This window comes from Mollisia scopiformis (assembly GCF_001500285.1).
Source record: "Mollisia scopiformis unplaced genomic scaffold LY89scaffold_24, whole genome shotgun sequence".
NCBI classification, from domain to species: Eukaryota; Fungi; Ascomycota; class Leotiomycetes; order Helotiales; family Mollisiaceae; genus Mollisia; species Mollisia scopiformis.
Window position 1 is genome coordinate 160,076 of NW_017263604.1, and position 16,037 is coordinate 176,112.

At 47.4% G+C, this 16,037-nt stretch overlaps 3 protein-coding genes across 3 annotated transcripts; 2 read left to right on the forward strand and 1 right to left on the reverse strand.

Moving 5' to 3' along the window:
* Nucleotides 1-1,427: 1,427 nt before the first annotated feature.
* Nucleotides 1,428-5,898, reverse strand: LY89DRAFT_654707 (AAA-domain-containing protein; the record flags this gene model as incomplete). Its single annotated transcript, XM_018212313.1, has 3 exons — nucleotides 5,500-5,898; nucleotides 2,060-5,444; nucleotides 1,428-2,013 (listed from the first exon to the last, which is right to left on the reverse strand). The coding sequence occupies exons 1-3, from the start codon at nucleotides 5,660-5,662 to the stop codon at nucleotides 1,428-1,430; spliced, it is 4,134 nt and encodes a 1,377-aa protein (XP_018065405.1). The 5' UTR covers nucleotides 5,663-5,898.
* A 1,500-nt stretch (nucleotides 5,899-7,398) lies between these two features.
* Nucleotides 7,399-10,273, forward strand: LY89DRAFT_235667 (alpha/beta-hydrolase). Its single transcript, XM_018206059.1, has one exon. The coding sequence runs from the start codon at nucleotides 7,830-7,832 to the stop codon at nucleotides 10,083-10,085; it is 2,256 nt and encodes a 751-aa protein (XP_018065406.1). The 5' UTR covers nucleotides 7,399-7,829; the 3' UTR covers nucleotides 10,086-10,273.
* A 3,855-nt stretch (nucleotides 10,274-14,128) lies between these two features.
* On the forward strand, nucleotides 14,129-15,494 carry LY89DRAFT_674404 (PTH11-like integral membrane protein; the record flags this gene model as incomplete). The annotated part of the gene is made up of 6 exons (XM_018213439.1): nucleotides 14,129-14,269; nucleotides 14,324-14,360; nucleotides 14,409-14,476; nucleotides 14,525-14,898; nucleotides 14,953-15,020; nucleotides 15,070-15,494. The coding sequence occupies 6 exons, from the start codon at nucleotides 14,129-14,131 to the stop codon at nucleotides 15,492-15,494; spliced, it is 1,113 nt and encodes a 370-aa protein (XP_018065407.1).
* Nucleotides 15,495-16,037: the final 543 nt, after the last annotated feature.

A 16,037-nucleotide genomic window follows, 5' to 3' on the forward strand; every position in this document is an offset into this window, starting at 1 on the left:
TCCAAACCTCTCAGCATGTAGCCGACTCACGATAACTTTCAAGCAAGCGAGTACATACCATATCTGCTGCTAAATTCTATTCACTCTAATTCCGACCTCATTCCCACTGCAAAGCAGATTTCTCATCTATAAATACCCCTCCGTTCTCGCTATTTCTTTCATCGTCGGATGCCTGCAATGCATGAGGCTTGTTCCATGTCCTGTCCTGGTGTGAGGAGGGAAGGATATATCTCGGTGCGAATTAAAGATTTCTGGGGTGTTGTGTTTGGTTTGGGGTCCGGACGACGATAGATAAGAAGTTAGCGATAAATAGTGGTTAGAAGGTCAACAATAATAGCTAGGAGGAATTTGACAACAAAATCAAAAAATTAACAACCAGAACCATAAATAGCATTGCCACACATTCAACAGCGCAGTCTACCTATTAACACTGAACATTCTTTAAACGTGATAATATCTAAGAACTTGAAGTAGACACGACCCAAGAAAAGTAACACAAAGTTCTGGAAGGATGGCGAATCTGATATCGGTCTGTTTGATTTCCAAAATGTGGAGGAATTAGTTCTTATATACCCCACCCCTTAAAATTCCAAGCTCTAAGCTTGGCAGTGAATATGTCCTCGCACTCACAACTCACTGATTCATAACCTCAATCCCGAACCCCGAACCTCGTTCACTCCAATTCCGACCTCTCCACAACCATCTCCCGTCTATAAATACCCCTCCCCTCTCGCCACTTCTTTCATCGTCGAATCGTATCTAAGTCGAATAGATCAACAGAGTTGGGTGTGCCGTGTCTTATTCTGGTTTGGTTGGAGGACTTTTGGAGGGGGTAGGTCTGGTTGCATGAAAATGGGTTTTATTTTCAAGGTCGATAATAAAAGATGTTGACAGTGAGGTTTAGGGTTGATGATGGTGGATATAAGACTAACAGCAATGAAAAGCTAACAATGATTATAAGTTAACAAACAATAATACAACGCTGACAACACAAAACAAGGATATGTGATCCTGTTCTGCGTCTTGAACCCCACCATCTGTGACCAACTACAAACGGTATTCTCCGCGTAGAAGATGCCTTTCGCCTCCTTGTTGATGTTGACTTGCTTGTTGACCCGGAGCAAGCATCCAAAGGCTCTTGCTGTTGCTGTTGGTGGAGTATAATAAACGACTAGATACACATTTCTCTAGCAATAGACAGTTATTTGTGTTAAGATGGTGCGGGGCATTCATTGCCAATTAAGAGTGATACCAGTTACTCAGGTTAGCACAAACATTACTTTGTAAACAAGGTTGGAACAAAGAATCTAACACTTCCTGGTCACAAAGTCCAGCTTACGTTCCATGATCAGAAACCATAAAGTCATGCAAATCTGGTATATTTTAAACTCCGCCTAGCTATGCCCACAATCGATTTTTCCTTCCCCTCAATACAAATCCTCATCCTCCCCCTCCTGCTGAAACCCCATATCAACCGCCTTCCCCTTCCCCTTCGCACCATGTCCATTAACTCTCTCATCAAAGAACCCCTTATCCTCATCATCACTCCCCTCATCCCACCTCCCCGCACTCCTATCCTTCCCCTTCCCCTTCCTATCCACAACCTTCTCCTTCCCTTTCCCCTTCCCATTACTCCTCTGCCGCTCCCCCTTCTCCGCCTCCTCAACCTTCTCAAACATACTCCTCACCTTCCCGTAATGCTCCAACTCCTTCACACTAACACTAGGAATCAACTCCCGCTCCGCCTCCACGAAGTCCTCTTCCGTGACCATTACAGCCACATCTTCCTCTTTCGCAAAATGATCGAAAAAGTACGCTGTTGAGATTTTATTCTTGCCTGCTGCGATATTTTCGTTGTTGATCTGAGCGATCTTGGAGTCAACGAGGGAGGCTTGGCGGGTGACGGCTTTGAGCATGGCGTCGGAGCAGAGAGCGTAGAAATCTGCTCCTGTGTAGGTGAATGGGAGGCGGGATGCGACCCGAGGTAGGGAGAGTGAGGGGTGGAGTGTGAATCTGGGTTTGTTAGTGTGGTCACAGTGGTAGGGGAAGAAGAACGTACTTTCGAGTCAATGCTTCCATAATAGTGAGCTGTTTCTCGTGTGTATCGCTGACGCCTAGGTAAAGCATCTTGTCGAATCGACCAGGTCGGAGTAGAGCTGCGTCGAGAAGATCAGGTCTGTTGGTGGCACCAATGACGAAAACTCCACCGCCGCCATCTTCGCCATCTGACATGCCGTCAAGCTCAGCTAGAAGTTGGGATACGATTCTATCCATAACACCACCACTATCTCCTTGATTTCCTCGCTTTGGTGCAACGGAATCCAATTCATCGAAGAACACAACACATGGTCGTGCATCTCTGGCTCGCTGAAACACGCGACGGACATTTGCCTCTGATTCTCCGATGTACATGTTGAGTAATTCGGGTCCTTTGACACTGAAGAAGTTCAGACTGAATTCTGTGGCGATAGCTTTGGCAAGCAAAGTCTTGCCAGTACCAGGAGGACCGTAGAACAAAATACCAGATCGCTTCTTCATACCCTTGGCGAACAGTTCTGGCCGTTCCAGTGGCAATTGTATAGTCTCCATGACAGCATCCTTGACATCCGTCAACCCACCAACATCGTCCCAGCTGACATTAGGTATCTTTGGAGCTCCAATGGCATCAGCGAAGTTCTTGCGTGCTGCTTCAACAGCAAGCTCAAAGTCTGCCTTGGTTAGACATCGACCTGCCGGTCCTCCAGCCACAAGAACATCTCGCACCGCAACAGATGTTTCGGCATCAGAGCAAGATAATGCAAGATATTCTAGACGAGTATTCCTTGCAACGAGTGCACGATCAACCACATCAACGAGATCACCAGCTACAAGTGCAGCCGTTTTGACAGCTACAGCACTAAGGTCCACGTCTGGAGCTAAAGCTACTGGTTGCTCGTCAATGATGCCTCTGAGAATGCCTTCTCGCTCCCATTCATCAGGAGCATTCATTTCGAGCTCGTGAGTAAACAGACCCCGGACACCATCTGGAATCTTATCCACTTCCGTGGTAGTCGCAACGACAACTCGAGCATTGGCCACTATCTCCTTCAGTGTAGTAACCATACGGTCAGCAGTGAGTGCCTCGATATGTCGAATAAGCAAGGAGCAGAACTCAGATCCACATGCCATTGCTCTTTCGGCGCGGGCTTCGAGAAGTCCAGCTGTCTTTACATCACTACCAGCTCCTCCTTCGCTAACCATGTCATATGCATCAATTGTAAAGGTATGCAGACCTATGTCTGCACTTGCTCGGCTCGCCATAGTAGCTTTTCCAATATTTCGTTGTGTTGACACGAGAAGAATGGCCAATGGCTGTAATTCCAGATGAATAGCTCGAGGACTAGTTGCAGCCGCGATCAACTCTCGCAATCGTCGTTGAAGTGCAGAAACATGATGTTTCCTCGGTTCTGGCATCGACGTCGAATCTACTTCGGACTTAGACATCGATTTCAGTCCAAGGTAATACTCCCAAGTGCTTTCCATAGTTGCTGGTAATCTCCTGTTTTCGCTGCCAGACTGCATCATATGTGTAGAAGATGCGTCGATTGCTGCAACTCCTCCCCAGAAATCATCGTCTTCGCTGGATTCTGCATCTTCCTTTGCGATACCCACATAACCTATTTTAAACCATCCAACACCGGTCACCTTTGCAGGCTTTGATGGCCTCGGGTCGTCTATTGTACTGTTTGACAGGAGATTTTCAATGTCGAGATCATCTCCTCCTGCTGGCTGATATAACGTGCGACCAAGTTCTTGGTCAATTGGAATTCCGATGAGATCACCCTTTCGAACAATTCGTGTACGACTCGCGAAGTACTGCTTCAAGCCAGCGAACAGGGCATTTTGCAGTGTACGTTCGGTGGAAAATGGTGTCGAGATCTTCTGCAGAGTAAGTTCTCTCGCAAATGGCGGTTTTGACGAACCAGTGATTTTTGGCTGTGGGATCTTCATAAGCTGAGGACCCCGCTTTAGTGGCGCGATCCTGCAGTACGGAGTATTCTCCATATTTGCCAACAATATCGGAGAACAGTATACTGTAGAACTTGAAGGCTTCTTAACTTGATTCTCAAAGAACGACATCCGTCTTTCTCCTTGCTTACTGCTGGGTATTCTCGTCACTGGACGATGAGAGTAATTTTCTGGAAGACCGAATACCTTGACCGGACGCCAAAGAGGATCTTCCTGTTCGACGTGACCAAAGCTACCAAGCCCCCATAAGCCTCCGCCTTGCGGTGGAGGTTCAGACGCAGCTTCAAGTCGAACCCAATCCCCAGAGAAGCAACCAATTTTAGTCAGGGAAGTAATATCAACAAATACTCGAGCTTCTTCATCATCATCGGAACTTGGCTTCGGATGAAGCATTGCTTCGGGAAGAGTTTGCATGAGCCCTTGAACTTTAAATAAACGGCCTTGTGGACCACCTGCACGGAGTGTCGCGGAAGTGAAAGTGGAAAAGACAGATCCTGGGGTATTGATTCCATCTGTGCGTCTGCCACGTCCAACCGTTCGCGGAGTACCAGGTTGAATCGTAGATATCCCGCTTGCATTATGAGCTGGTAGCATGGGAGCATGCAATGAAATCATGTCGTCCATAGAGTCATCCGATAGATCATCGTTATCCTCTGATTGCTCATCTTCCGTCTCCGTGGTATCGTCCTCTTCTATTGCAGCGTCGGTCTTGTACCGATCCTCAGCAGCAGAATAGAATTGGTCGTTAGAGGTATCTTCGTCATCTTCTTGTACTCCATTGAGAACACGATTTACTGGTAATGCCGGGGACTTCTTAACTCCCTTGTCATGATGACCAGTTTGCGTTATGATGATCTTGGTACGTCCAGACAATGTCCCTTGTCCGACAGGTTCACAGAGAGTGACCTTTGCTGGTGGAGGTGGAATATGGGTGATTGGATGTGGTGGCAGAGGGAGGGAGAACAGGTCCCCCGTATGAACAACCTTCAAAGATCCTAGAGCTTCCCTCAATGCAGCAGTCAGCCGATCTTCCGGTATTTGAGAGGTTGATTTGCCATTGGGAAGTCCATTTGTTCGAGTGTGCTCTGCATGAAATGTTCCTTCTCCATTTTCCAACCGTTTGGCTAATTCGCCCTCGATTGTCACAAAGACAGTCTCCAGCGGAAGAGGTATAATGTCCAGTATCCTGATTTCAATACCGCTCCTGCTATGACTAGATATTTTCGAGGGAGCGACTTTCTGCAGAGCTTCTGCGAAGCCCTGAAGTGCCAGAGACGACGGGGAGAATTGTACAGTCGAATGTGCGAGAGCGCTGGAAGGACGAACAGGAACTACGGACCAAGTTGAATCTTCGACGAGTGCTGAGGGGCCCCAGGGAGATATTGCGACATGATGGAACTCTGGAAGGTTTGAATGTCCGTTTCCATTCTCGTGAGCTTAAGAATGACAATGTCAGTCGCGGGTCTGGGCATTTCGGAAGCATATTCTCACCATCAGCTATTGTAGGAAACAAATCTGCGAATAGATCCTCGGACAATATGCCAACATCTCCTTTCACATGATCGTCCAATACAAGTCTGGCAGATATGGCAGATTTATCTAATCTTCTCCGCTTTCTTTTGCGACTGGGGAGGATTGGTATTCGGTCTGCCATGGTATGTTTTCTAACAATTCGCACTCGAAGGTCGCGTTGTTGCGCAGAGCGCGTCAAAGAGTTGAAGCTACCGGTTCATGCTCTGAAGCTTTCGAGGATGGAAGCTCGTAGGAAGCTGTTGATCTGGTATGGAAGTGAATACAATGAGGGATTCGTTGTATGTACATGTGATGAAAGTAAGGGAGTACAAGATCAAACGCCGTCTATGCAATGCGTCTTCCCGAGAAGAAAATGCGATGCTCGGCTGAGTTCAGAATCGACGCCGAGGTTGAAGCCCTGTGATGGAATGGGTTTAGTGGGGTTAAAGATCATGTGATTGAGAAGTACAAATACTGGCTCTTTCTTTTACCTTTTTGGAGTGAAATCTGAAACTAATTGAGTATCAATGGAAGTCGTGAATATTTACTTTTACGGTGGAAAGTTTTCCTTAATTCTTCGTCTTCGGAATCTTCGTACCGAACCTCAATTTCCAATTGCTACTTCTCTTTCAGCATACCTTTGCAAATTACGAAGCATTGTATTATAATTGATTTGTTACAAATCATTTCTCATTTCTTTGCTTGTCATGTCCAAGGTTTCTTGAAGCGCCATAGAATTCGTATGGGCCACTTTCATTCGGTGGCACAGGTTTCTAGGCAGGGAATCCTGTACCACATGACAGTACGACGGAGTAGTATAGGTACTCTACTTACTCTCGAGTCTTAACTAATAACTCTCATCTTTACAAACTAGCAAGTAGTTCGCTTTGTTTCTATCAATTTACAGGCCTCCATATCTTCTTTGCGACTCCTTGGTACAATATAGAGCAGAGATAGTCCACCATTTCCAACCTGATAGTTGCTGGAAAGTTACATACAGACTGTGCCTTGTATCCTTCTGCTCAACTGGCTGGGAAGAATAGGAAGCGGCGTTTGCTGCTCATCTTGAATTTGCAATGTTCAAAATTTGCATGTTTGTGACTGTTGTTTTTCAAAAGTATCCGGTCAATATTTGGAGTGCCAACGACATGCGAGCGACGTGCAACAAAACCGGGCAACTTCGCTGGAACCAACATCTGGTAACAAATAACGACAGAGGATTTCGATTCTTTATATTCTTGGACATCTCAGCCCAATATTGAGAGTCGGAACTATTCCTGTCTTGATCCGCCCCGCTCGACCCCGCTCCGCCATATGCCTTTTAGAATTTCCGTTTCCTACCTTAGATTCTTCAAGACGTAATTGTTTCAACTCAAGAGAAGTTATTTTGGCTATCTGACTCAGAATCACAATTCTAAGTCCGATGAACGATAAACGATTGGCGACTCTCACCAAACCGTCTTACAATACAATCCTGATTGTTTCATGCGGTGAGTCCTGTCAGACTATCTACTGTCTACCAAACACTCTTCACTTCTGGTACATTGCAGCTGAATTTCACTTATGGTTTCCAAGCTTTTCAAATCATGCTTTATATACCGCATGATATACTGTCAGATATGGAAGAATCGATCCTAGCTTGTCCCCTGTCGGTATCTGACGTCACTTTTACAGTAACACGAACATGCTGTTTTTCTGGCAAAACTCCAGCGAGTCGTCTTCTCCGGTGGTAAAGATGCTATGATAAGAGATTTGTTTGTTTCCAAAGATCTATGAATGTGTACCTCCAAGATGGCGATATCTACGACGTCAAGTACGTTGATCTCGATTGGGATTTTCACCTGCCATTTCTTTTTCGACGCACCTTGAAAGGTCGATAAACTTTGATAAACCACTCACAGACGGCTTGGATGTCTTGTCAGAAGCCCGTTTCAACGCCACCCACGGCCCGGGAAATTTGCCCCAATGGCTGACACGCAATGGTCCAGGACGTCTAAACCCCAAATGCAACCAGTTGCAAGGCTATCCAAATCCAAACATCATGGAATCCATCCTTGCAGTGCGTGCCCTGCCACTTCCAAAATGCGAATTGCCTGTCCACCGCCAGAACCAAGATTTCGTGCTCGTTTCCAATTCCTGAACTCATCAATGCTTCATGTTCCCGCGACCATCTCTTCTCTTCAGCGTGTACATAATTTCTTTTCTTCACGACACTCAATTGACCGTTCTGCCATGTTAAACTTCTCCGCTTCGGTGCATTCTTGGCGATAACGGCACGAGACGAGAAACGAAACCCACGGACACGAACCATGGGCGATAGATCTGAGAGCAATGCCTCTGCGGCCTCCAAATCCTCGGTGACTTCGACGACATCGACGACATCGACCGTCATACCGACTGCTGCGATCAAATATACCCATCAAGCAGAGAAATTGTCCTTTGTGAAGCCAGAGAAAGATGAAGATGGTTCGGGGACAGCGATTCGCGCCGACTACATCACCCCGCAAGATCCAGTCATTGTCACAGGAGATGGAAGCAGATTGCCTGGTGTACCGCTGTCAGAAGCCGAGAAGCTCAATCGACTGAAAGAAGACATCGAAGGCAATCCCTCAGATGTGATTGAGGAGGCCTCTGGGCTCGAGCGGCCAGAACCCGAGCACAGCACACCATCTCCCCAAAATGGGACAACAATACAGAAATCCGGCGAAGGGTCTCTTCGCAGAGCAATGCCGCCTTCACGAACGAATCCTCTATTTCCTCCTTTACCGTTGTACGGACCTTCGTCCTTGACGCGGGATCTGCAATGCCTTACATTTCGCACAACTTCGTGGTTCTGTTCTTTGACTTTCTTAGGGATCGTGGTGTTAGGAGCGATTTTTACAAGTATACCGACAATGTTTAATCACATCTGGCTACGAGTCACATTTCGGAACCCAGATGCCAGACGGCCGTTTTACGAGGAAGAGAAGCGGTTGAAGAGACTTCGGAAAGAGGAAGCCAGAGCTTGGAAAAAGGAGCGTTCGAGGAGAAACTCGAGAGTAAAGATGGATGACACAGAAGACGAAGCAGCACACGCAGAATTTATACCTACAGAAGGTGGTCCAGATCCCCTCGTCTGCGACGTAGGCTACTACGCCCGGCGAGTCGGTCTCGACATGGAAGAATTCAAAGTCCAAACCGAAGACGGCTTCGTCATAACCCTCTGGCACATCTACAACCCGCTCGAATTCACACCCATGACGCCCCAACAACGCTCTGCCCGCGGTCCCGACATCTTCACCGACGCAGGCCCCTCTCGACCCTCCGAACGCTCCAACAAGAAACCCAAATTCCCCATCCTGATGCTGCACGGCCTGCTGCAGTCCGCAGGCGCATACTGCACCAACGACGACGCCTCCCTCGCCTTCTACCTCTGCAAATCCGGCTACGACGTCTGGCTCGGCAACAACCGCTGCGGCTTCACCCCCGAACACACCTTACTCTCCTACTCGGACCCGCGCATGTGGGCCTGGAACATCCGGCAAATGGGCGTAATGGACCTGCCCGCGCTCACCTCACGGGTACTCTCAGAAACCGGGTTCGAGAAACTCGGTCTGATAGCCCATTCCCAAGGAACCACGCAAACGCTGGTAGCACTGGCAAAAGAACAGCGTCCTGATCTCGGCAGCAAGATTACCGTCTTCTGTGCCCTGGCCCCGGCCGCCTACGCGGGCCCGCTGATCGGGAAAGCGTATTTCAAGTTCATGCGTATCATCTCTCCAGCTCTCTTCCGCATCATTTTCGGGATTCACGCGTTTATCCCCTTCATGATGCTCATGCTTAAATACCTGCCGGCCAAACCGTACGGCGGGATGGGATACATGGTGTTTCATTTCCTGTTTAATTGGAGCGACGAGCGCTGGGATCGCGGGGTCAGGGATCGCTGTTTTCAGTTCGCGCCCGTGTATGTGAGTGCGGAGAGCATGCGGTGGTGGTTGGGACGTGAGTGTTTCGCTAGGCAGAAGTGTATCCTTGCTACGAGGGAGGAGGGCATGAATGAGGAGAAGGAGGATGCGGAGATGGAGGCGTATTATGCGAAGCAGAATAAGAATAGAGATAAAAATAGTGGGAGAGAGAGGAGGATGAGTGAGGTGAAGAAGAAAACTACGCATGCGAGGGTTCCGAAAGGTTCGACGAGTTGGTATGATGAGCAGGTGCCACCGTTCGCGCTGTGGGTTTGTGGTAGCGATGATCTGGTCGATGGGCAGAAATTATTAAGAAGGTTTGAGAGGGGGCGGGAGCCGCATGTGAGGGTGGTGCATAGTAAGGTTATTGAGGAGTATGAGCATCTGGATGTGATATGGGCAATGGATAGTATTGAGAAGGTGGGAAGGGAGGTGAAGGAGGTGTTGTGGAAGACGTGTGATGTTAGAGATAGGGTGAGGGTTCCGAGGGGCTGTGAGGATGTTGAGGCGTGGGTAGATCCGAAGGGGAGGGAGGGGGAGAAGGGTGCGATGGAGTATGAGGAGGGGGTTATGAGGAAGGAGGATGATGGTGGGGATCAGAGTTCTAGTTCTGATAATTAGAGGAGGGAGGCGGCGTTTGGGTAGGAGTTTGGATATAGTATACAGATAAAAGTACATAGAGGGTAAGATAGAACCCCTTGTTAATATGAGAAACGAATATACAAAGTTACTGCAGTTATACATTCTTTGCAAATAGCTTTACCCGTCCCCAGTGGGCCTTTGGTGCTATTTATTGCTTCCTCGACCATTTCGACTGTCAACCCATCCCGCAACGTTCGTGAGAGTTTTCGATGCCTGTTTATTTTCTGCTCCTTTCTCCGCAGTCTACTCTCTCTTTGGGATCTCGCACCGTAGGGAACCATAGGAAGCAGGCCCATCAGCCACAGCGTCCAAAGCCTGGCAATCGCTAGACTCGGCACCGAAGCGCTGCTGAATATTAGCAACACCGCACACCAAAACGAGAAGTTATCCTCTCGGCAAACAGCTTCACACGCTTTTCAATGCCATGATTAGAGAGCAAGAACCCCAGGAAAGGCCCCGTATCTGGAGTAGAACATGTGCAATAGAAACAGCAACAGAAGGTGAAGATCTTGATTCCGTATTTGCTTGGATTGATAATATTATGCAAGCAGAGATTCTGGATAATGGCATTCTGTGTCTTTCGGTGCTGAAGGTCCATAATGGTATTTATAGATAGGTAAGATAAGAAAGCGTATTGCCTGTCTGCCATCGATATTCATTCATCGTGCATTTCCCATCCCTCTTTTCCCTCGGCCTCGTCGGTGTCTAAGCCTCTGCGGCTTCATGTCCCTATGCCGGTGCTTTTAAGAGCAAGAGAGCTGCAATGCGAGATGTGCCGCCGCGATCTGATCCTGCGGCGGGGAAGAAGGCCGTTTTCTTTTTTTTCATCAAGGTTGCATTTCGCTTGGTGTTTCGAGTGTATGTAGCGAATGCTGATGGGATGGATATGCGGTCGTTGCTTTGTGATAGATGGTGTATGGGACGATGGAAATTTGCTTTGATGATAATATCCAGCTATACGCCCAGATTGTGGCTATGAGTGCTGAAGAAGGTTATGCGAGGATGCTATGCTGTTGTTTGTGCCGAGTGAGAGTTGGTCTTAGATGGAGCGAGATGGTGATTGAGGCGAGGAGAGGAGGTCATTTCGTGTATATATTTCTCTTTGGGTTGAAATATAAACATACCGGTCCATTGCTAACATCTCATATAGGTCGTGCATAACGGTTCTTGCAAACCATATTCCATGTCCGGCAGATCCAGCCAACGTCGCCGCGAAGGCTGATAGTTGCATGTTTTACAGCACGTCAACTTACGAAATCTTTGATTTCAGTTTGATAGGACTAATACCACTCGAGGGATATACCTTGTGTCGATTTTGTAAGCTTCGACATGGGCGATGGTGGATCCGGATCGGACTTGTACCAACCTTTGACTCGTGCTCAGATCAATCGTAACTTACTTTCATCTTGCAGTGCCCCACGATCACGGCAACTAAAATCGACAGCATGGCGAAATTTGATCAAAGGATCCTGCTACGACATTTGCAATTCATCTGTCTCACATTCAACTTCTAATGTAAGATCTTACGACATCAATTGATCCAACATCTATATTTCATACGCACATCCTCGCCTCGACATGGACTCTTGTCCACATGTGTTTTGAGTTTGGAGAAGTACCTGGTCCCATATCAGCAGTATCAGGTCGCAAGTCCACCTTCACCTGCACGTACCTGCGCGTATTAGATTACAATCACCTTTCCTCCCCACAAGGCTGCTTCACCATCAAAGGTCGGAGGCCAGCTGCTTCTAGACAGCATGTCCGTTTTTGCAGATACTACTGTATACGGCATGTGAAAGTATGGTTCCGGTTGGAGAATTCTGTCTCTATCCAGGCCTGCGGAGGAGTATAGAAGTTCGATATAGGAACTGGATGCTAAGTCGACGAACTGCTCGAAAGCATCTTGCCGAATATTCTTCCCGCCAAGAAGACACGACCCATCAAAAATCCAGGCCGGTTCTTGACATTAAACGACTTCTGTGGCGGCATTCAGCTACCGGCAGGTAAGGCATTAACGACTTGGATTGCTGACGAATTAGCCCCTTCCAACATGGACAATCTTGAAAACTTGATCGTTCAGCTTTCTTGGATAATTCTCCGATATCAGATACTTGACCGTACGAAACATACCCCTATTCAAACAAATCAGCCATATCCAAGCCTTCCCAAGCCTTCCCATTTCTCACCACACGTTTCTTTGACATTTTCAGCCACGTTCCCGACTAGTTCATCCTCTTCGGTATGGAATCGAGATAGCATCATTCCAGAACAAGCCTCTGAGACATCTACGAGTGCTATCCAATCGCATTCACCGTCCACAAACCTCGTTTTCGGAATGATTCTTACGCTTCTTGTCGTAACACAATCTATCAAATTTCGTCCCGTGTCTCAATTCTCCAAGCCATGAGCCATGTGTCGACGGCGGCACGGCTGCTTTCCCCCACAAACCGGTCGGCTGTAGACTGGCCGAAAGATACGCCATCGAATCCCACCCGCTGATCAATCGATTAGGGCAAGGCTAATGTCTGCCCCTTTGATGGGCGGTGCGGCTGGCTCGGGCTCCCAATTTTTCGATACCACCAGTTCCCTCGTTTTCCCTTCAACCTATCGAAATGGCGTCGTGCACGGGCCGTTCCATCGGGGTTTGCAGGATTGGGCATGAATGCTACAGTATTGATAGCGGGACAGGAGAGTTTGGCCAAACTCTAAGTTCGGATGTGTGAGGGATGATCACTGCCAATCATGAATCATTACGCTTGCTACCACTGGTCGAATCACGGTCCATAGATGCCAAGCTGTTCTCAGGTCCTCGATTTTTAGAGGCCAGCCAATCGTCCTGATAGATTGGAAGGAGAGTCTTCCGGAATCTCGAGGGGACTACGTGAGTAATGGCAGTGCAGTTTCAACAGGAGAGGTAGATTGTTCCCGTGTTGGTCGTCACTTGAAAAGTTTCACGACGCCTTGGGCACAATCTCTTTCATATAAGGAGTTGCCGTGTGTGCTCCAAGGAACAAAAAATCGTAGCCAGTAAGCAGAAGAGTTACACGACATTAGTTCATTGGCCAGTATTTCACACGTACGCTCACCCTTTTCTTCAAAGTTAAATAAGGTCAAGCTTTGACAAACGCTTCTGATACAGTTCATGGTGAGATCTCACCTATTTTCGTGATGTCGATGATCAAACACTTGATCTCGGTTTCCGAGATCCGATCAAACAGAAATCGAAACTACCAGCCCTGTTCAGACTATATCATGCTAGGTACCATGACCATATTTCAGAGCGGGAGGGTTACTGTACTTAAGCAATGTCTCCCCACAAGCGAGTCTGTCGAGTCTGTCAACCCCAGTCCTCGCTTGCGCGTCAGCTTTCTCCTCCAAACTCTATTTGAAATAGACTTTCGGATAGCGCAAGCTCTCCTAAATCTATTAGCCAATGTCTGTGCCCCCTTTCCGTTGTCAAAGATCCGTTCGCAAGCCACGCTAGAATCTATCCTCTCAGTGGCTGCAACTAACGCTAAAGTAGGCTTCTCTCCGTTACTTGGGCCCTCGGTCTACGGGGAAGAACCTGACAACTTGGCAGCTACATTTTCGACTGGCGCGTCTTGAACCACATGGACTTTGTTGATCGGAACTTCATCCAGTGAAGTGCCATCCACATGCCTGCCTAGTGGACAGCATCTAGATGGCTCGCATTCCGATCTCCTTTTCTTTCGCTTGGGGAAATCCCATCGATTATCCGCCATGTTTATGAAGACTAGGGGGAACTCCAACTTGAGATTCCCAATTAAGATGGACCTGCATTTCCCCCAGATCCCCGCAATCATTGGCTGTAGAATGCTGTTGTCTCCTTGCATGCTCGAAGTCAAATAAGACGTCAACGCCAGTTCTCCAGATTTTGCGAGATAAACAGACTTGCTGGTTTCAGTCTTAAAAACTAAAGTGTGTTGATTGGGTTTGGGCGCCACAAACAAGTATAATCCGACTCCCCGTTGAAGAAGGGCAAAGACGGTCTTTCTCCAGCAATGTCTTCCGGCCCGGCGGTGGCCATAACCACGATCTGCTTCACGGTTCTGGCATTGATTTGTGTGTTTGCCAGACTCGTTGCAAGAATCGGATTGTTGAAAAATGGAGGAAGGGATGAGATTGCTATTGTTGCTTCAGCGGTAAGTTAATAGCAGGATATCACATGCTTGGCGAGCTGACTGACGAATGTTTAGCTTTCATCGGTTGGGCTGATGGTATCAACTCTTTACCGTAGGTTATTGAAATTATATAGATATACCCTGGCTAACTGTTATATAGAAGTGAAATATGGTCTCGGAAAACACCAAAACACTCTCTCAGCAGCTGACTTTGAGGAAATCTTGAAGGTATTCTAGTGCCCCAACCTTTCTGCATATGCTAACATCATACTTCAGTGTCTCTGGGTTTCCATTTTGTTCTACAACATCTCACTCATATGCACCAAGGCCTCCATTATCCTCCAATACTTGCGCGTGTTTGTTGGACCAAGGATCCGTATCGCTTGCTGGACTGCATTGGCCATTGTCGTTGCATATTTCATTCAAGCGATCATAACCTCAATCTGGACGTGCGTTCCTATTTATGCTTTCTGGGATCTGAGCATCACGGGTCATTGCATCGATAGGAAATTCCTCTGGTTCTTCAATGCTGCGTTCAACATCTTCACGGATCTCTTGATTATCACGCTTCCCATGCCTGTTTTGAAAAGTTTGAGACTTCCCATCAGGCAAAAGATAGGTTTGATGATGATTTTTGCTCTGGGTGCATTGTAAGTTTCCTATTTACGGTTCGATTGATGTTGGGACAATACCAACTCCAACAGCGTATGTCTCATCAGCGTGTTAAGGCTACACTCTTTATACGTAGTATCAATCTCTCATGACATAACTCGTAAGTTTCCGTCCTTGCTATCAAGATCCATATAACTGACAGTACATAGGAGACAACGCAGACGCCTCGCTTTGGTCCAACATCGAAGCAAATGTCGGAATAATCTGCGCCTCCCTACCCACCATCAAACCGCTCGTCTCCCGCCTTTTCCCACACCTCCTCTCCACAAACCGCAGCAACCAAGGAGCTTACCAAACGCAAAGCCACGCCTCTCGAGATCTCTTCTCCACCATCGCCAGCCGTCCACACCGCGATCTCGAAGATGGACACAGGACCATCACGAAAGTCGAGGCGGGAGAAGAACTGGATTCCGTGGGGAGGGATATCAAGCATGATTTGAACGGGAAGGATATCTTCGTTCTGACGTCCATGACGCAGGATGTGGTGTCTAGGAAGCCGAGTCCAAGTGTGCCGGAGGGAGAGGGGAGGAGCGAGACGGGGAGCGAGAAGGATTTGATTTTTCAGCGTAATTGATCAAGCTAGGGTAGGGTAGGGATAGGAAAGGACGGGAAGGGGCGCCAGGCTTGGGCAGGTAGGGGATCACAGGACTCTATCTGATGTCTAATAACTATAAAACTATTCAAAAGTTGAACATGAGTCTCTTCCCGGACCTTTGTTTTCGCATTTTTTCACCGTAAGCTTCTTCCTGTGAACATTCTCAAGTTTATATCGCGTTTCTTGCCTTCTCTTTCTTTTAATCCGTTTCGTGATCAGTGGGCAAATTCCAAAGTGGAACTTATCACAATATATTACATCTTAATTAATCGAATATAGACAACTTTGGAAATATTCTGTTATCCAATCTTCTCAATTTTTAACTTGAGTTCGTATTAATTCTTTCTCTTTCTCACAGACCGTGTTAACCAAGTTCTCGTCCTTCATACATAACCCCGTTATATTGTTTCAGGTTAATTGTTTGTGTGCCGGAAGGTTTTCGAATGAGTTATTTGAGGGAGTTCGACGCTAATTAGTGTGTTCTATAATATTAAGACAAGGTAATAAGTCTTTCTCGTTGAG

What these genes read in the sequence shown, in the direction of transcription:
- LY89DRAFT_235667 (XM_018206059.1), top strand. Translation starts at nt 7,830, where the DNA reads ATGGGCGATAGATCTGAGAGCAATGCCTCTGCGGCCTCCAAATCCTCG.